General features: G+C 42.8%; 1 protein-coding gene across 1 annotated transcript in view; it reads left to right on the top strand.

The window, feature by feature from the left end:
* TOGARAM1 (TOG array regulator of axonemal microtubules 1) overlaps positions 1 to 20,115 on the top strand; it is a 41,685-nt gene that overhangs the window by 1,671 nt on the left and 19,899 nt on the right. The window contains exons 2-7 of the mRNA XM_062577709.1: positions 652 to 1,689; positions 9,991 to 10,147; positions 11,332 to 11,466; positions 13,581 to 13,877; positions 15,905 to 16,170; positions 18,282 to 18,514. Of these exons, the coding sequence (XP_062433693.1) occupies positions 652 to 1,689; positions 9,991 to 10,147; positions 11,332 to 11,466; positions 13,581 to 13,877; positions 15,905 to 16,170; positions 18,282 to 18,514 (2,126 nt within the window). The remainder of the gene's footprint in view (positions 1 to 651; positions 1,690 to 9,990; positions 10,148 to 11,331; positions 11,467 to 13,580; positions 13,878 to 15,904; positions 16,171 to 18,281; positions 18,515 to 20,115) is intronic.

Raw genomic sequence — 20,115 nt, 5'->3', positions numbered from 1 at the left:
CCGCCGCGTCACTTCCGGGCGCCGCCGCCGCCCCGCGCCCGCCCCCACGGGCAACGGCGGCGGTGACGGGCGGAGGGGCGGGAAGTGCGGCTTACCCAGCGCCCCTCGCGCGCGGACCGTGCCACTGCGCACGGGCTGGGGGGGGGGGAGAGGGCGCAGCCCCGCCCTCCTCCCCCCCTTTCGCTCCTCCTTCCCCCCCGCCCGCGGCGGCGGTTGGTGCGCGCCGCGCAGGCGCCGCGCGCGCGCGGGGCCGGTCCCTGGCGACGGCGATGCTGCGGCGCGCGCGGCGTCGCCGCAGCGGGGCGGGGGGAGGGGGGGGGCACCGGCGCGCGCCGCCGCCCCGCGCCCGCCGCCGCCGCCGCCGCCGCGCCGCCCGCCCGCGCCATGGAGGAGGCGGCGGGCGCTGAGCGCGGGGGGCCGCGGCGGGCGCTGCCGCGGCGCGGGGCCGAGGCGGCGCGGGGGCCGCGCGGGGGGCGCCGCGGGCCCGGCCGCCCCCGGGCCGCCGCGCTCCGCGGGCCCGTCGAGGAGCAGGGCGGCGGCGGCGGCGGCGGCGAGGAGGAGGAGGCGGCGGGCGGCGGGAGCCCCGGCGCCGAGCGGGCGCGCTGGCGGCCGTGGCGGCTGCCGGCCGCGCCGCGCCGCGCCGGCGCGGAGCCGGGCCCGGGGCTGGTGCCGCCGGAGCTGCGCGCCCGCCTCCTGGACCAGGAGGACTACCGCGGCCGCGCGCGGGCCGTGCAGGAGCTGAAGGCCGCGCTGGGCGCCGCCGCCGTGGCCTCGGCGCCGGCCCCCGGCCTCCTGGGGCTCCTCGGCCTCCTGCACGCCCTGCTCGAGGACTCCAACTTCCAGGTGGTGCTGGGGGCCCTGGAGGCGACCCACGTGCTGGCCCTGCGCCTGGGCCGCCGCGTCGAGGCCTTCGCGGCGCCGCTGGTGGCGGCGGCCGCCAAGGTGCTGGGGGACACCAAGCTGGCCGTCCGGCTGGAGAACGGGCGCCTCTTGGCGCGGCTCATGGAGGCGGCGGGGCCGCGGCCCGTGCTCGGCCTGCTGCTGCAGCCGCAGCACCTGCAGCACAAGAACTCCCGCGTCCGCGAGGAGGTGCTCAACGCCTGCATGGTGGCCCTGCTCACCTACCCGAGCGAGGACTTGGACTTGTCCAAGCTGGCTTTCGACCTGGCCCCGGCGCTGGTGGACAGCAAGCGCCGGGTGCGGCACGCGGCCCTGGAGGCTTTTGCCCTGTTGGCGTCTTGCATGGGCCCGGGCAAGACCAGCCTTCTCTTCAAGGCTGTGGATGCTGTGGAGCTCCAGGACAATGGGGACGGCGTGATGCACGCCGTGCAGGCCAGGCTGGCCAGGAAGACCTTGCCGAAGCTAACGGAGCAGGGGCTCGTGGAGTATGCCGTGCCTCTGCCTTGCTCCGGGCACGGCAGGGGATCGTGCTTGCCCCGCGGAGCAGACACGGACTGGCTCTTGGCCGGCAACCGGTCCCAGAGCGCGCACAGTTACTGCGGGTATCACGCAAGGGACGCTGCGCAGAGCTCCGGCTCTCACAGCGCCTGTGCTGACTTGGGAGCGTGCCCAAGAAGAGTTTTAAGTGCGGGTAAAGGGAAGAACAAACTGCCTTGGGAGAACGAGAGTGCTGGAGACAGGGAAGGCGGCTCAGGACACAAGGTGCCTCTCCCAAAGGGCACGGAGCAGGTATGTGCTTCTGGATCCTGGGCTTTGTCCTTCCAAAGGGTGCTGCGGAGGAAGGCACAGAAGTTGGTGTCTAAGGTTTAATGAAAGGTGTTTAGAGGTACAGCTAATACTGCTAATGTTTTACACACGAGGATTTCTACAAACACATTGATGTAGGAAATCTAATTCAGGAACTCCTTGTGACAGGTTTAACAGTAGTAGAAACCAGAAAACTTATCGCTTGCAAAAGCAATATTAATCTTGAAATTAGGTGGGCTCTGCAAGCCACTTCTTATGTCTAGTCACTGTCAGAAATAGGTCACTACAGGTAGCAGAAACCCGGGGGGGGGAGAGTATTTCAGAGCTTATGTTTATACATTTGTCTTTGAGAGGACCTGCTAGCAACAAAGGACTAAGGAAAAATTTTGACTTTCCTAGATACAGACACTATTTCAAGGAAAAATGACAAGTTGCTTCATTTCAGGGACTGAAGGCAGAGCTCTGGAGTGTGTCTGAAGCTAGCACTTTTTGGCAGCACGCTGACCTGTAACAAAATCCGTGAATTGACAAATGTGTATGTGGCTCATGTTCCCTAATCTGATTTGACTAGGAAAAGTGCAGGACAGGCTGAGATAGTGGTTCTGATTGACCTCAGTTTAGATTTTACTGCTTACTGACCATATCGGCAACCATGACCAGAAGAGACTTCCGAAAAATTATTCAGGTCCTTTTAATCTTGGCAGTGGCTCTGTTCCATGACGTGTTTTGGATATCCATGCATTTAAGACCTTCTGGTGTGTTTCTACATGTGTGGTTTTTTTTTAATGGGACAGGTTGTTTAATTTAGCATAACTTGTTCTGTAGTAAACCAATGTAAGCAAGTGGCTCTTGCTAGAAGGTTAGAATCTGCATAGAATATTTCCTCACTACAATTATTTTTGTATTCAGAGTTTAGTTCTTAGTCACTCAGTAACTTGCTCTCGAGTTGGCTGCATTCATCAACAGTGCAATGCATTCTTGTCTAGTGAAGACTAAATTTTAATAAAGTCCCTTAATAAGGGAATGTTAATTAACATTGCTGCACAGTATACATCTTGAATGAGTTCATGTTCATGCTTGTATGTGCGTACACGTCACGTGTAGTTGGTGTATACATTATCTTTATTCAGACTCCTAAAGATCTTTTTGAGTTAGGAACTGGACAGCTGAGTAACTTTCTTTTATACTGGATAGGGTCAGTGTACAGGGAACACTCTATAAACAGAGTATTCTTTCTGAAACAGCTTTTCACTATTAACTAGAACAAAAGGTAGAAATAATGGTTAGCTGGCAGCATTCCCTATGTAAATTGAGTTGTGTTGTATACTGTGTGGTTGGTGGGGTTTGGGTAGGTTTTGATTGTTTCATTTTTGGTTTTTTTGTTTTCTGTTTTTTGGATTTTTTTTTTTTTTGGAGGGACGCAAATGCCAAGCCAGCCAGCACACACAACAAAAGCCTCCCCATTCCTACGTGGAATGGTGGAAGGTTCCTTAAGAGAGAATCCCCTCTTGACCTCACAGCTGCGGTGGAAATGGTTCTAATCTTTTTAACTATTTTTGCACATGCAGTTACATTTTTTCCTGTAAACTGAGAGGGTTGCACAGAGTCTGCTCTGCTGGGTGGAGAAAGAGAAAGCAGTTGGTTTATAATATCTATTTTGTTGCATGTGTAAAGTGCATTTAGGAATGGCTAAAAAGCGAACTTAAATTTGGCGTGGAGACATAGCTTCATATTCATGGCTTCAGTTCAGCAATAATGAGTTACTCTGTTCAGTAAGTAACATCCTGGACTCTGATGTGATAAAAGCTTTTTAGTGTATGTGTGCTGTGTAAACTTCATGGGTCTAAACCCCATCTCATAAAATTTGTATGAAAACTGAGAAAACTACCAGTGCTAAGAGTGTGTGTGTGGGGGGGGATTGGTTTGTCTTTGTATCCCTTTCAAATGAGTGCAGATTGGGAGTGAATTGCAGGAAGCCCTCTTACAGCGGAACTAGTTACCATTTTTCTGTAAAGCCTGTTGTGAAAAAATGGAAAGACCTTCAGGTTGACTCTTTTCCCCTCCCAACCACTTGGCTTGTCTCTTCTCCTCAGTCCCCAAAGTTGTCTGTGTGGGATGATAGCTTTTCTTCTTTTCTCCTTGGAAGACCTTTCCCGTTGTATAACATCATGCAAGGACTTCCATTAGCACTTTCCTTTCAGGATGATCTTTTTTTTTTTTTTTTCTTACATCATTGTACATTATGCTGAATGTTCCACTTTATTTCTAGTTATGAATAGATGTAGCACTTCCATTTGTGCCATCTATTTCTGCAAAATTAGAGCAGAATCATTTTCAGCCTTTATTTGTTAAAAACATCTTGAACGTAAACTGTATGTGAATATCTGTGTAGGTTCTTTTCCTGAATTTATTTTTCTTTCCTTTTGAGTCAGAGACTCAAGCTGAAGTTAACCAGTCTGACTTTGCTTTCACTGCTGCCAGGTAGTATACAGTGGTTGGCAATGAAAATGCTTTTACAGATATTACAGAGAGAAAACACTGTTTACATTTTCTATATTTATTCCTTTTTAATAAGAACTATTTTTTTTTTGTATCTAATGATTTTTTCTAAGGCATGCTGTGCCTCCTGGAAATGCTGTCTGCTCCTGTCTTTTCCCTTTACGTTCTGACTTTGTTCTCTTTACCCCTCACTTCCATTTTATGTTGTTTTCTTGCATACTTAAGTTTAGAAAGCAGACTGATAACTTTGAGTTGTCAGAATTTGAAGTCATCATCAGCTGCACTCTGCCAAAAGAAAAAATGTTAGTGTTTCTTTTGCACACTTACTTCAAAGACGTCTGAATAACTAGAAACCTCCTGTAAACCAGAAATCATTTTGTATTGAAGCATAACCTCTCTCCACATAGATTTGTGCTTACTTGCAGGTAAGTACTGACAAGATTAACGTTTGGTATCATATTTGATAGCATTTGGAAGTTGCCATTTTTGACTTAGATATAAATGAACACAGTATGAAAATCATGCCTGCATTACTGACCTGCTTCAGTGGTATGGTTCATCTGATGTAAAAAATGTCAAAAGCCTTATTCCTCCAGTTACGGAAAGTGACCTGACATCTGATACAGTTCAGCAGTGAAGGTTTTACTTTCAACAGGTTGGAAGAGTCTGATTCAGTCCTTGTGAAAGAGCAAACTATTTCTTTAGCAGTGGACCATTAAGAAGAGCATGCTAGCCGCAAACAAGATTTTAGAAATACCCTTCAAAAAATGGCTTGGGGGAGCTGTCATTTTAAAAATCATTTTGGATTAACGGCTGCTGACCTGCCCAGCTCTTCCAAGACATACTAAATCAAATGTAAACTGAACCTGGCTCAAGGAGTAGCTTCATTTCTGTGGTCAGTCTCATACCAATTTAGTCTGCATGGACTTCTGTAATAATCATGCATCTTTTCAGCAGCAGTTGTTTAGCTGGTGCTGGCTACGCTCGTCTGCCAATCGGAAGGCACTCAGTTTTTCAGATTCCAACAATTTCTTCCTCCATATCCTTAAAGCCAAGGTTTGCCTGTAACCGTTCTCCTGTGAAAGACAAAAGCATAGTTTAATGTAGGTCCCACATCTTTGAACTCTGTTCGAGGTAAAGGAGCAGCCTTGCTTTAAAAAAAAATGTGTCAGGAAGTCTTTCTGTTGGAAAGCAAGCCAAATGCTGCTGGGCATCCATGTGTGCCTAAGGGGAGAAATGGAGTGGGGATTCATTTTAGTATCGACACGGTAATTGCTGAAGCAGTCTCGTTGTCAACGGAGAGCTAGTCGGGGCAGTCCGTATAGAGGGCCGTTCTCGTGGCCCGCTACCTAAGTGGGGATAAGGTGAATTGCTCTCAAGACCTGAATCATATTGACTATATCCTCATTTACTGTAATGGAAGTTTAAGCAACAAGAGCAGTTGGAGTATTGAAGCGTTTAGCTGATTACTCTGGGTTGACAACCTTGTTACCCTGTCTTCACATCCCGATCATTTGTGTTGTCCTACTGTTGCAGCCGTTGAATAGACTGTAAAGCCCTGTTGGGCTGGGGACCATCTCTTTATCTGGCTTTCTGATTTTTAGGATAATATTTGCTGATTTTGTGATGGTGTTTGTTTTGTTACATTGGTACAAAGAAATTGCTCCTGTCCTCTAGAACATGTCTATAATGCAGGTAGGTGAACTGTGTTTTCACTCAGGATGCTGTAGTTGCTTATATATGGCCTAAACTTGGACAGTGTTTCCTATACTTGAAGATGTTCCTTGTTAACCGAGATTACTGTATGCTGTACAAGTAAAGCTATTTACCTTGGGACATTAGGCAATCAAAGGAAAAAAAAACCAGCTGCCCCCAGTATGTCTTCATAACTGCCTGCTTTTGTAAGGCATGTCCTGCAGAAAGTTTGGGTAGCTGGCTTGTTCATGTGAATGTAAAAACTTAATTATTAATTCAGACATTCCTTTGAGATGAATTTGTTTAAAAATTAACTTTGGGAGTTATTTTGTGGCTGAAAGGGTGCATGAAATGAGCTTAATGTTTAAAAGTATTTTTAACTAGTATTTTTAGGGGCATGCCATGCAGTGATTGTCCAAGGCCCTGCGTAGACTTTGCTTATCTGATAAGATGTGAGGTTAAACATGCATAAGTTAATATGTACTAAAATGTAATGTAGATAAAGCACATTGCCTTCAGGGTTTCTCTAAATGCAGCTTCTGTCAGTGATGTTAAATTGGCTTGTTGATGAAATTTTACTCTCGTCACCTCTGAAGTGCTCTGAATATGTTTTTGTGTCATACCCAGCCAAAAAGGTGCAGCGACGCTGGCTGGGCTCCAGTGAGTGAGTACTGCACCAGCCTGACTGCACTGATACCGTGAGCAAGGGTGCCTGTTCTGTGCAGGGTGCTGTCCAGCAAAGTTGGGGTGTGACTGTAGTAGTACAGGCGGCTGCCACGCTCAGCGTTGGAGATGTCACCGGCTAACGGTGGTTGCATATTCACTACGGGTGCAAGCGTAGGATTTCTCTTCATTTGTCAGCTCTGCATGAGGCCTTAGTTATGCTAAATCTTACAGCGCTCCTCGCGTGCGTAACGGCAGAGGAAAATGCAAGTTGGAGCTGGCAAACGCTACCAAAGGCCTGGAGAAGTCGTGAGCATGGCAGGAGAGACGCGGGAGCGTGGGGTTCTGCACTCTGTGGGGCCGGCATCGGTGGTGCCACTCGGAAACGCTGCGCCGTGGGGCGTCCCGCCGCGGTGGGCACTCGCAGGTCGCGTAGCGCGCGGCTGTTAGAGCTCGCTGCATAAATCGCTTAACACCGGCGTTTGTTTAATCTGCATGTTTTGTTTATTTTGACGACTAGTATTCTGTGGTAAAATTGGATGATTTCACGCTTCAGAGCTTTACATGCTAGAACTGACGGCTATAGCTGTTCATAGCACCACAGCTTTCTATTTTTCTTCCTGAAAGCAAAACACGAGTTCATCAAATTAAGCATAATTCACTGTGCTTGTACTGGTCTCCTTCCTGACAGCTGTGCACATCTGTCAAAGCTGCAGGAGAAACTCTGCCTTTGAACTCCAGCTTCTTCGACAGCCGGCTCTAGTAGTCCTGGTTTCCCGGCCCTTGCCTTGGGGGACGCTGGCTGCCATCACCACTCGCTTTGCATCAGTAGGCTACAACTTTCCTGGTTCCTAGCGGAATTAAGGACGTTGCATCAATTGCTCTTAACACCTGCAAATTTACGTTCTGGAGCATATACTTACAGGAACCTTGAAACAGGATCTGTGGAACACTGTTTTCTAGAGAGATTAAATCTTTGCAAAAAGAGATTTAATGAAGTCATAGCTCTGTAGATTTTTTCCTTTGTAGTTCAGTAAGGCCTAGTTCTGTTTTTGTCCTGAGCTGGCAGAGCCACGCTTATCACACTCTGTTTTCTATCTGTAAATTAAATGTATGAAGTTGTCTGAATTTGCTGAAGTTAATGTTCTCTTCCTGGAGCCACTGATGTGTTAGGCCTGCTCTCATTCCTTGGGTTAAGTCTTGGAAGAGGTAAACAATTCCAACCTTAATGGAACCAGATCATACCTATCCTGAAATAAATATAAATATTTTCTGTAGGACTTGATACAGTCTTACTGGTCTCTTAGGTGCTCATTTTGAGTAATTGAAGGTAACCTGCTGTTAACCAAGCATGTTTCCCAGCTTGTCGTGCCATTCTTGAGAGGTTGCACAAATGAGCGTAGGAACACCTCAATGTCTGTCTTTGTTAGCAATCCCCACCGGCTCTGTTCCCTTTTCACTGGAATTGCTTATAATTCCAATTTAGGTAAACTGTCAGAAAAAAAAACGCTGCCTGAAGTTTGGAGTACAGAAGCAGGTTTCAAAAAATCCAGATGCAACTTGTTCTGTAAATATTACTAGCTCCATGAAGCTCCTAAACAATTGCTGCTAAATAAGCTAATACTATGCTTTAAGTTCCTGTTTGGTCTCTTGGTAGGGAAGTGTTTCTGTGTTTACACTGAAAACTGTGTGTGCTGCACAGAGTACCTAACAGGGATGGTAACTCTTGCAGGATAAGAGTTACCTCATGGGTTTTTCCCCTGTCAAATATAGACGTTGTGGATCACCGAACACGCTGCCAAAACCGTGCCCTCGGGGCAAAGCACAACATTTGAGCGTTTTACTGAAGTTTTAGCCAGTGTCGTAAGCTGAATGTCGCGAGGTGTGCGTGAACTGCATGTACGTCCCTGTAACTTCATTGTCTGGTGATGCACTTCAGTTCCTAATGTAAAAATTAACTGGACAGCTTAATAGCTGGGTTTTATCTAAACCATAACAAGTGTTTGAAATGATCTGTGAAATTAGTTTTATGAAACAGGGAGTCTTGTTTTCCACGGTGGATAACAAGGATTAAAGGAGAGTGGAGGTCGGCCTGTGTGTGTGATAAAAGCTGTTCTTTCGTTCTACGTGGAAGTGGAGGTCTCTGGGAGACGAGCCACGGTTTTCAGGAGGCTGAGGGCGCGTTTTGCGGAAATGCCGTTGTATGTTTGCGCTACGCTTTATCTCTTGCCTGGGAATATACCGTAGATCACTGTTGGAGAAGGGATGTTTGATTAGACGGACTTTCCAACTCACCCAGTGCTCCAGTGACCTGCGACCTGTGTCAGTGGGGGGTCCGGTGCCAGGTTAATATTTCTTTTGGTGTATGGATCCAAATGGTTCCTGGCACCACTGGAAAAGGGAGTGGAAATTAAATGAAATTGAACCCTTTGAGAACTCTGTTTGCTAGGATCTGTCATCCATTTTCAGTGAAGAATCTGGCAACTTTAGGTTTGCATTTCTTATTTGCCACCACCCTGTATGCCTGTGTTTAGCAAATTTATAACCTCTATAATTAAAATTTGCGTATAAGAAAGCAGACAGTTTTTATTCCTATATTATAGGAATATCCAGTTATTCCTGTAGCTGGAATTTGAACACCTGAGCAAAGTTGTACAAACATGTCACTGTTGAATAACTTTCTCTTTTTGCATACGTTGTTTTGTCTGTATGGAAAAACAAAAGTTAAGCACTTTTCACTTACTTTGCATTAAGGAATGCATCTTTCTGCAGACTGAAGTATGTGCAAATCGAAAATGATGTGCTTGCTCTAACAGCCTGATCACAGAACCAGGAACCTGCAGTTCTCATCTCCTCTTTTATCCTGCTTTGCAATAACCTAAAACAAGTCACTTAGCTGCTGCGTCTTCTTTGCTAATGCCCTTTAGGGCATCCTAAAGGTGAAAAGAGACCATATCATTGCTACTGTTGTAATTAAGTCGTGGTTCTGAATGTATGTTTAGCAATCAGAACCCTCTCTTCATTTCTTAGTGTTGAGATTTTCTGCTCTGATCCTGCGGAGGCATTTCTTACCTGCTGGCTTCCTATGTGATCTTTCATTAGAAATGGGATCCAGACAGATCCGTTTGGTATCCAGGCTTCTGAAGTTTTCCCTGGTTGTCAAAAGCTTTAAACTAAGCAATTGTCCACTAACAGTGTAAGTGAGAATCTAATCTTCTCTGAAACCTGCTGGAAAGTCCAGCCCTACATCAGCACGTTTCTTGTCACTCTTGACAGTGATTTGTGTAATTTTAGTGTAAATGGAGGCAGTTATGGGCAGTGATGGGGCCTATATAAACGATGTTGCTTGCATAATTTGGTGTCTGTAAAGAATTGAAGGTTGTGTTCACACACATACATGTTTCTTTATTTTCCTTTTTCTTACAGTTTTCTCCACCCAATGACTTCCTTCAGTCTCCAAAGTTAAGACCCTCTCAAGGAATGCCAGTTAGTGACGAGTTATTTTTTAGTAGAAAAAGATCGTCAAGGAATTTATTTCAGAATAGTATAGATTTTAGCTCAGAGCATTCTTCTGTTTGTGCTGGTAAGTATTGACGTAGCTGTTTTATTAAACAGGTAGTATCTGCCATTTATGAAATAGATTTAGAAGAACATAAATTTGTAGTTTGATGGACATGATTTATCATTTGTTGATTATTTGTTTTAATATCTATTTTCATTTACTACGAGTAATTGAGTAGTAGGCACAGGACTGTGTTTCCAGCTGAAGTGAACTGCAGTAGTTTGTTCATGCTTTTGGAGAAGTGTAGGTCTTCCGAAAACTTAAACCACAGTTTTTCAATCCTACTTTAAGCACACAGATGTTCATTAGTTTAGATAGATCTAGGAGCTTATAAATCAGCATCTTTGCAGACAGCACTGTGTTTTCACAGCATTTATTGTGATTTGGCCATTTAAGGCATGACCAAAAGGAAATAATGTGGTTATATAAACAGCTGTAGGGAAGGTGATATTTATGTGTTGCAGGTGCTTCAGGAAAGCAGGTAAGTACATACCTATTCTTGGTTCGTATAGTTTCTCTTTTTTGCTTTATATAATCAGTTAGGGTAGAAAGCTCTCTGAAGAGTGAGCTTTGGAGATTGCTTTAAAGGATAAAAAGTTTTGTGTTTTTCAAAACTAGTTTTATATGGGACTGTAGATTTAGTGCTATACTTAATTTATGCTACCAGTGTAGACTCAGTGATTTGTATCTTAATAGCAAAAAGGCATGTGAAGAAACTGGGCAAGACCAGACTTGATTTATTCTCTTTGCTTGGCAGCATGTTGTATACTTTGCCTTGTTTGGAAAGGGCCGACATGTGTGGCATGCAAAGTTTACTTATTATTATGCTAGGAGTGGCATCATTCTAAAGAAACTGATTGTGTTTTGGGGGGTTGAGGTGTTGTCTTCGCTTTATTGTCATATATTGAAAGAAGAGATTGTTCTGTTTTTTCTTTCGCCTCCCCCCCCAACACACACACAATTCTGGGAGTTGGAGCAATGCCCTGGATGAGCGACCAGCCATTTTTCTAGTTTGTGCCTATGAACAGTATTCGAGGGTTGCTTAGAAACTCTTGAATGAAGCATTAAAAGCTTTCAAACTGCTTAGATTTTACACATCGAGTTAGAAAAAAAAGTCTTCCAATCATATTTAATGATGAATTATATTTTGAGTTAAATACTGTATGTTAAGTATTTACCTGCTTTTTATGTTTTCCGTTTGAAAGGTGCTATGGGCTCTCATCAGCCACATATTTCAGGGAAGTGTGGACAACTTGGATACACGCAAACACGTGGGAAGAGTGGTAGTGTGGATTCTGATTTACAATTTTTAGGATTAAATAACTGTCAGCAAGACAAAGGTATATAGATAGTAACTCTATTGTAGATCATTGCATGTTACTGTGGACATATCTCTTTTTTTCTGTGTTAGATTATTTAAACTATAACTAAAATGTTGTTTAATAGCTATACCGAAGTGGTAGCTCCTCACTCCTGTTTCTCACTCATGATTGTTTAATTTGCAGCCCACATCTTTTTTGATATCTGGCTGTATCAGTGTAACAGAATCTGAACTTTTCTTGAAAAACTGTGTTTTAGAGTTCCAGTAGTATGTGTCAGGTCAGTCCAGCCTGCTTACCGGCAGGAGCCAGGTCCGAGTCTTGCCTCTCTGGCGCTAGTTAATACACTTCCTTCGGTGCTCTGTACTGTGGTGAGGGCAGCAGAGATGCAGGGCTGGAAGAGCCTTAACATGTGCATGCGCAGGCGGAGGCAAAGGTTTGTCGCTTCTTCAGAGGACGGCAGCTGGAGACAAGTGTCCTGCAGAGACGCTGTTGGTTTGTGTAAAGCTTTTAATTCTCATATCCTTGTTTTAATGTGGTCTCAGACTCACTGTTAGCTGACGGCTGATTGGCGCTCTCCGTACAGTTTTTGCCAGACAGACGTCCAGGGCACTGCTCTTTCAGGCAGTGTTTGCTGCTAGTTTCAAAAGCGAGGCTAAGGACTTGAGTGAGTGTGCTCTAATCCAAGAGATGGAGGCTGGGATAAATCAGGAGGGCAGCATGTACAAGCTTCCCTGTTCGTAAATAATAATAATGCCAGATGTACATTCAGTGAAGGAATGAACTCGCTGTCCAGAGGAATAGATGGTAGCGATACCAAATCTGTGGGCAAAGCTGCTGGAGTGGCTCCGGCTACTTGGCTACAGCTGTGGGACAAGTGGTTATGCTGAATCCTTCTTGGAAGATACCTAGGAACTTCCCTTGCTAACTGTACTCCTAGCTGGTGGTGGGCTATAGCTGCGGCGTTCTTCTAATACCTGTGGAAAGAAAAGAGAAATTGCTTCTTTGTTTTTTGCCTCCACAGCTGCCAAGTCAATCTTCTGTCCTTTCCCCTCTGTCCTCAAAATGCTGTCAGGTGCTTGGTAGTTGCCAATTTATTCTCTGCCAGCAGTTTTTGTGCCAGCTATTATCATTACTCAAGCCTTTCTCCTGTAATGCCACCCTATGCCTGACCTAGTTTTCTCAGTTTCGTTTCCCAAGGATGGCCCTGGGGAGTGTCAGGGTGCTGCTGCCTTGGAAAGCAGGCAGGAGCAAGAGGCCGAGACCTTGGAGCTACCTGGTTTGTAAAGGAGCTTTCTATGCTTTAATCGTAACTAACGGCCTGAGTTTCTTGGGGATGGCAGTTAGTAGGTTACCCAAGTCCAGCTCGCTGTGTCACTTGTTCTCGCTCCTGGGCTGCGCTTTCCTGCTTGCGGTGGGATCGTTTCTGGGTTTGTAGTCTCCATCAGGTCACTGAAATGGTCCTATTTAAAGAGATCTTTCCAGGATGTGTCAGGAACATTGCTAAAGCTTGTCCTCTTATGCCCTTGCATGGTTAAAAGTTTGAGTGTATGTGGGAAACAGTTCTGCTCCCTATATTCTTATGAGTTCAGCATCTGCTTTTTCTAGAAAACAACTAAAACAATTTAACTCTAAATCGACATTTTTCTTTCCATTTTCGATCTACTAGTTTTTAGGAGAAAATAATTGTTTGTATTTTTAGATTTTTAAAGGAAGTAGAATTGGTAACATTTGTATTTCTTTTTTATTTTGTATTCTTATATCACCAAGTTTTGAGAATAGTGTTTGTAAATCTTCTGCTATACAGACTTGGAATGTGGAGGAGCAAGCAACAGAACTATGTTCTATCTATTTATAGATTTTTTTAAAAATATATTTTCCTTAAAGCATCACTGCCAAATAGCTTAGGCTCAAACTCATTTCATCAAATGCAGAAAAAGGAAATCAATATTTTGAGAGACAGTGCAGTTTGAAAAATGGCTTTATAACAGCTGAATGAATTTAGTTTGTCACTCAGGTTAAATGCTAACCTTCATTTTTTATTGTACCGAGAGTGTATTATTTCATTGTAAATTACTATTATAAGAGATGTCAGAGAGGCTAATTATCCTAAATACTGTTCTGTCTTTGTTCAGTTTGTGCCAGCCTAAATTTTTCCAGCAAGACACAGAGAACTTTTTGCAGTCAAGCAGAGCATATGTTGTCCTTTCAAGGTTCTAGTGCAAGTCAGGGGGCCTTCATCCTGCCGTCCTATCCTCTGTCGTCCCCCCAAAACAGTCCAAAGCACGTCTCCCCTCCTGCTGACCCTCCGAAGAAGTCACAAGATAACGCCGTTAACTTCTCAAACTCCTGGCCGCTGAAGAGCTTCGAAGGATTGCCTAAGCCAAGTTCACAGAAGAAGCTTCTCAGTCAGAAGGCAGGAGACAGTGCAGGTAGGAGTGTTGCCATGTGCAGTGAAAACTGATCTCAGGTTTGTACTTTGAGTGACTTCAAAAGCTGGTCCAAAGACCTGTGGTGGCAGGTAAAGTTGGAATTATGCAATGCCCAAATGTGAGACTTTCACACCTGCACTTCAGTAGTCACACCACTAGAGGCTTTTTAAAAAAACTTAGATGTTTCTGATTTAGTAGTTCTATATACTGGCGTGTTTCATTCCTTCTGTCTTGTAAGTATGTGGGATAAAGTATGATATGCAACAATACTATTTTTCTTATTCATAACATATTAGTGAACAATGTGTCATCAAGCTAAAACAAAAACAGACCCCAAAATATAGCACTTTCAAAGAAAGCCAATATGAAAAGACCTGTTACCTCCAGTACTCGCATTAATGCATATGTAGAAAATATTACTCATTGCATTTTGCCTTTTCACCTTTCTATTTGTATTTTGAAACTTATATATCAAACTATTAGCTCTCAGAAGAGCTCTTTAAAATCTGGTTACAAACAGCCACACTTCTAATGAGTGGAATCTATGCTAATTTCATCTCAGTTTACACTGGTGACTAAAGGCCAAGACTACTGTTTATGGTCTGATTTCCACTGTCTTTAAAAACCTCATGTACACATTAGTTAACTTGAAATAGTTTTTAAACTTATTTAATCATAATTGTATAAATACACTTAGCTAAATTGGTTCAAATACTTATTAAAGGAAATCTTACTTAAAGTTAAGAATAACTTTACTATCAGTTTAGCTTAAACAGATTCCTAATTATTCATGAAGCATAGGTGGTTTAAGCAAAGTAAGCCTTTTCGCACAAGTTTTGCATTAGTTTAAAGAAGTTAGTTTTAAATTTCATCTTAATTGAAACTCGTATTTCTGTGTGTATGTAGAAATTCTCTGAATTAGTTCTTTGGAAATTGTCTGCACCTTGAATGCATATATTTTTACCCTGGAAATTTGTGTTCATCACTTGCTGATTTTCTGTGTTTTTTCCATATGATTTTCTTTTTTTTTCCATCTCTTTAGAATAACTTTATTGTTGTTACATAGCTTACACTAGTGTTTGCTAGAGTGCTACTGTTTTTTCTGAATTAAGATAAATTTCAGTACTTTTTAAAGGTATTAAGTATATGTTGGTACCCACATGCATGAAATAGACTGATTTATATTTTTTAAAAAAGGAGACACTAAAAGCAGAAGTGAATGGTAACTAAGCTTAAAATGCAGAGAGATGAAGAAAGTAGAGTCAGGAAGTTAGAGAAGAAGCCACAAAAGAAGTCATGTCTGGTACTATTTTAATTACTTTGTGAATTTAAATGTTGGAAAATGTGCACAAGTAAGTATTCAGAGATTTGTTTTAGTGCATTTGGAAAACAGATGCTGGAGGAGGGATGTTGAAAGTTTTTCACATTACGCTTAGTATAAAAATACAGTTGGATAGGAAATGATTATTTACTGTTCATATAGGAAATCGAATTCTGTGTGTGTGTGTGTGTGTGTGTGTGTGTGCATGCCTGTGTGCGTACCTGAGTGAGCAAAGGGGGCTCCGTGACACCAGGTTTTAACTGCGAGGAAGTACGCCTGCTATGCCTTTGGGGAACTCAAAACTGCCGGGTGCTGTCACGGCCAAAAGCAAGAGTTTATTGAAAGAGTAATTGGGCATATACCAGGAGAGTGGGGCAGCCAGTGTCAGACCTCTGACTGAGGAAGCCTCTGACTCCTTTCTGAACACTTCTACGCACCCTTTCCTTGCCTTGTCAGGGAGAGGCCTTTGATCCGGCTCAGCGCGGCTGTTTTTACATTCTTACTGTTTTTATTACAGTTTGCTTGTACCATGTCATTGGAGTCTACTTATAACAGTAAATGCAATTGAGTTCACAAATGTGATTTATAACACTCAATGTCACCTCATTTTATCATGACTTTTTTTTTCCTCACATACAAATGAAGGATGAAGTTTGTTCTGGTCAGTGCTGTGTGACACACTCACGTGTGGTTGTGTCTTACTCAGGGGAGAATTTGCAGGAGAAACATTCTCCTCTGCAGCTGAAACCAGCCTTGGTGAGACATCCAGCTTCCCGGAGAGGCCTGAACGGGACCAGACCCGTCCCCCCCATACCTCGCGTCGCGAGCCCGTTGCCGGATAAGATTGAATTCAGTGCGACTAAGTGGAGAAACGAAGAGTGTGAGGACGTGTGGATGAATGAAGTGGGTAGGAAGCTTGCTGCTGATCTTTCAGAGCTAAATGTTGATGACAAGGATGTCGACCAAGAAGAGGTTGGTTTAAATATGAGTTTACACACTTTTAGGAATTGGTGAAGTTTTTGGCTTTTTCTTTTCCTTTTTCTCTCTCTCTTTTTTTAAGTGTCAGAAGACAATAAATGTTCGCTGACTTAAATTTTGTGACTATCATCACTACAACAAGTCTTCGATAACAGAGTAATTGATAGAAACTAATTAAGGCAATAAATGTCCATGTCAAAACACACTTCCTATGTTTGTTCCATACATGGTGAATTTATTTTCTCTTCCTGAGAGCCGAAATCAAGGCTCTCAAGTATCAAGATAGGAATTATAGGCATTTGTACAGTTTATATTCTTACTATGTAAACCTAAGTTTAAATTTTGTGTCAGATTTAAATAATAATTCTTTCTTTGATTACAGCGAAAGGTCCAGAATAGTAACTTTATTACTGAAGGGTTCATTTGACTCTGAGTTTCCTTAGTCTTCCAGGTTTGTTGAAATTTGTCTTGATACTCCAGTGTGTCTTAGCTGTCTTAGAATTCAGTCATTCTTGGATGAGAAAATCTGATGTAGAGCTGGATGAATGTGGTCTCACTTTCTTCCATTTAACGTAGATATAACACAGAAATGTTTGACATTAGGCTTGTCAGGTCATCTCTCCTGGAAGTGGAAATCCACTAGTGGTAGTTTGGGCCCACTGCATATAATCAATGACCAGCGTCTTGAGTATGCCAGTCAGCATGCAGATTTCTTAGGAAAGAGTTGAAATAGTTAATATCTTTTCAAATCTGTCTCTTCTGTGACTCATGACACTTCGCAAATAGACTTACTCTAGCATGTCCCTTTATTAATTTTGAGCCCACTAAATAATTTGCAGTCAGTGTATCTGTGTACCCCCCACTGCTGTTTCTCAGCCACGTGAATCTTCTGGTGATGCTCCAAGATGCACTCGTATATGGGGGTGAGCTTATGCCAGTCCCTGCTGCTGCACCCAATACATGCTAACAAACTGTCACTCACTGTGCTGCTCAAGTCACCGCAACGTTTGAGAAATAGTAATTAGTGGCACAGGTATAGGACGTAGGCAAATATTGCACAGACATGCCTGATGTTTTCAGAGTGTGTGGGAAGGTGGAACGGTGTCCCCACTATCCTCACCAGTACAAACTGAAACTATTGCAATCTTAATTATGTGAGAAGCACAGGTATTGCATTTGCTTGGATTTCTGTGATCTTCCAGCTTGGTCAGAGGCAACCTGTGCTTATTTCTGTCACAGCTCGTGGGAATTGTTTGAATCTCAAATCCTATCCTTAGTCCCCGTGGATCTGAAACAGTTGCAGTAGGATTTAACGGCTCTGCTTTGCAATCTTTTCCTTCCATCCCATAGTCACTACTCAAAATATTTTGACATGCTAAACAGGTTGGAGAAGAAACATTGCTTTTTTTGAGTGCAATATAACAATTTAACTTTGTCCCAACATTTCTCTGCTTTCTCAAACCTTCCCTTTAATGTCACATAGTAATATCCACATTTTTTTACATCTTTTCTGCTGGAAGAGGATAGAATCTGCAGTAGCATGAAGGTAGCAAAGCTTTTCCTGTGTATTTAGAGTAGGAGCTGCACTTGCTAGGCATAGCTTTCAAGATTCACTTCTGCCTATTTTGCAGCTTTGCACAGTTCAGAATGCAAAAGACTGAGGTCCTACATATCAATTGTGTGTACTTGCAGCCATCAAACACTTTCTTTATTCAAGCCTATTGAAAAAAGTAAGAGCAGCTGATCGCAAGGAATCTATTCTTGTGGTTTGCAAAACAAAGTTGGATACAGTGTCTGTGCAATATTTGCATTTATATAAATTATAATTATTTTTTGTGAAGTAAAATACATTAGGATACTGCATAACCTGTCTGTGCAATATTTGCATTTATATAAATTATAATTATTTTTTGTGAAGTAAAATACATTAGGATACTGCATAACCTATGTAAATGTTCGGTGATGTTGTCCAGTAGGCACGTGCATGCTGAACTCCTGTTAGTGAATTGAACTAAACAGTTAGAAACATGCTTGCTTTTGCTTAAGAAAGCCTTTTTTCCTGTGCAGTGAATAAATACTGATGTTTTCTTTTTGATCCTGCTTAGATGCAGAGTTCACTTAGATCTCTACGAAATAGTGCAGCTAAGAAGAGGGCAAAGCTAAGCAGCAGCATTTCAGATCTTGAAAGTCCTGATTCTGCTCTAAAACATGATCTGTCTGTGGATTCCCCTTCCCACACTTCTTCCCCAAGTGTGAGCTCCTGTAGTGAGAGTGGAGTCTGCAGCCAGGAGTCTCTGACTTCACCAGTGTCCGCAGCTCCGCACAGGAGGAGAGTAATGTGAGTGTAACTTGTTTGTAAGCTCTGAGTTGGAATTCTTACGCAGAAAATCTGCTGGTGCTAGTTAGACATTAAGGGGTGTAATCTTTAGTTTATCTTTTAGATACTTAATTTTATCTATGAATTATTTTCCTTCTTGAAAATACTTTGCTCTACACTCTAGCTGCTTAATTACATTATTCCAGTTTATTGCAGCTTTTAACTAGAAAAAGTCCTGAGGTGTAGCCATAGTAACACCGTGCAGTTGAAGTCCTGCCAGTGGCAGTAAATATTTCATGATGATTTTAGCCTGTCATAGAAGGTATGTGAACCATAGCCAAAACAAATGAGTAAGAAGGAGGAGTTAAGAGGAAGGATAAGGTTTGCTTACTGCAGCCTGTACATTTAAACTGGATTTTTTTTTTGAGAGAGAGATAAGAAAAAAAACAAAGTAAAAGTTTCTTATTATTGCAAATTGTGAATGATTTCCATTTTATTACTGACAGACTATTGTTAACCTAAAATGCCTTCATTGAGCTCCTCTGAAAAGAAACTGTGTGATGATACAAGTTATTTTGATTATGCAGTGCAATGATACAATTGGTTGTAAGCAGTATGACCTTTTTTTTTTTAATTAAGTGGAAAGTTCTGTGGAATTTTGAAAATTCTGCAGTACACAATCTTCCTTCCACTCTGGAAGCCCATGATAAAGCTGCTTGTAGCTCTGATCCTAAGAATGTGTTGTATTTTTGTATATACTAACTGCATCCTTTTAAAGCTGGCATACAGCTGTATTAATAAAATAGGAAAGAAGAGAAGAGACATACAGAAGGAAAGTTATTGAGCCTAGAATGGTTCAGAAATGGGATTTTCACAGCTGTTGAGTCTCAGGAGTAATTTCTGTCTTCCACATATGTATTATTGCTGAATTGTGGTTGTAAAAATAACCTTTAAAATAACACATGAAAATAAAAGAATATCCCCAAAATCAAGATTACAAAATTCTACATATAATGTTCTTTGAGGCAAGGTTTTGACCAAAACAGCTATGATAAGGATACATGCTGTAGCACGTACCATTTCAATTATTCTGTGACAACACAAGTTTAATATTTTACAGGATTCACAGATACTGGATCTTCAGAGAGGTTAGTTCAGATGCTAATTTACCAGCACTGGAAATTGGCATTGTCTGTTCACAAAATAGGTACAGTGGGCAACAAAAATGCAGCCTTCTTCTGTGTATCTACTTTTAGAAGGATTGTATCCACTGATATAGTACCATAAATAATGAAAACTTAATACAAGCGTTAATGAAGTTTCTCTTTATTGGTTATGTATGTGGGCTGATGTATATGGGCTTTCCGCAGGATCTGAAAAGCCAGTCTTGTGGTTTTCAATACTAGCAGAAACTGGAAGAGCTGCTGTTTGTCTGTAACTCTAATGTAGACCAGGAGTACATAATTTTGGAAAAAAAAAAAAAAAAAAAAAAAAAGAGGTATCAAGATTGGTATAAAACAACGTTTTCCTGGTGAATATCTATCTGCTAGAAGCTGAGCTGAAAGCACAGCTAATTTTGAAAATCAGAAGTCAGTAGTTTTGGTGACTGTCATTTGCCATTC

This window comes from Rhea pennata, chromosome 5, assembly GCF_028389875.1.
Source record: "Rhea pennata isolate bPtePen1 chromosome 5, bPtePen1.pri, whole genome shotgun sequence".
In the NCBI taxonomy this organism is placed as follows: domain Eukaryota; kingdom Metazoa; phylum Chordata; class Aves; order Rheiformes; family Rheidae; genus Rhea; species Rhea pennata.
This window is presented reverse-complemented; position numbering and strand designations above follow the sequence as displayed.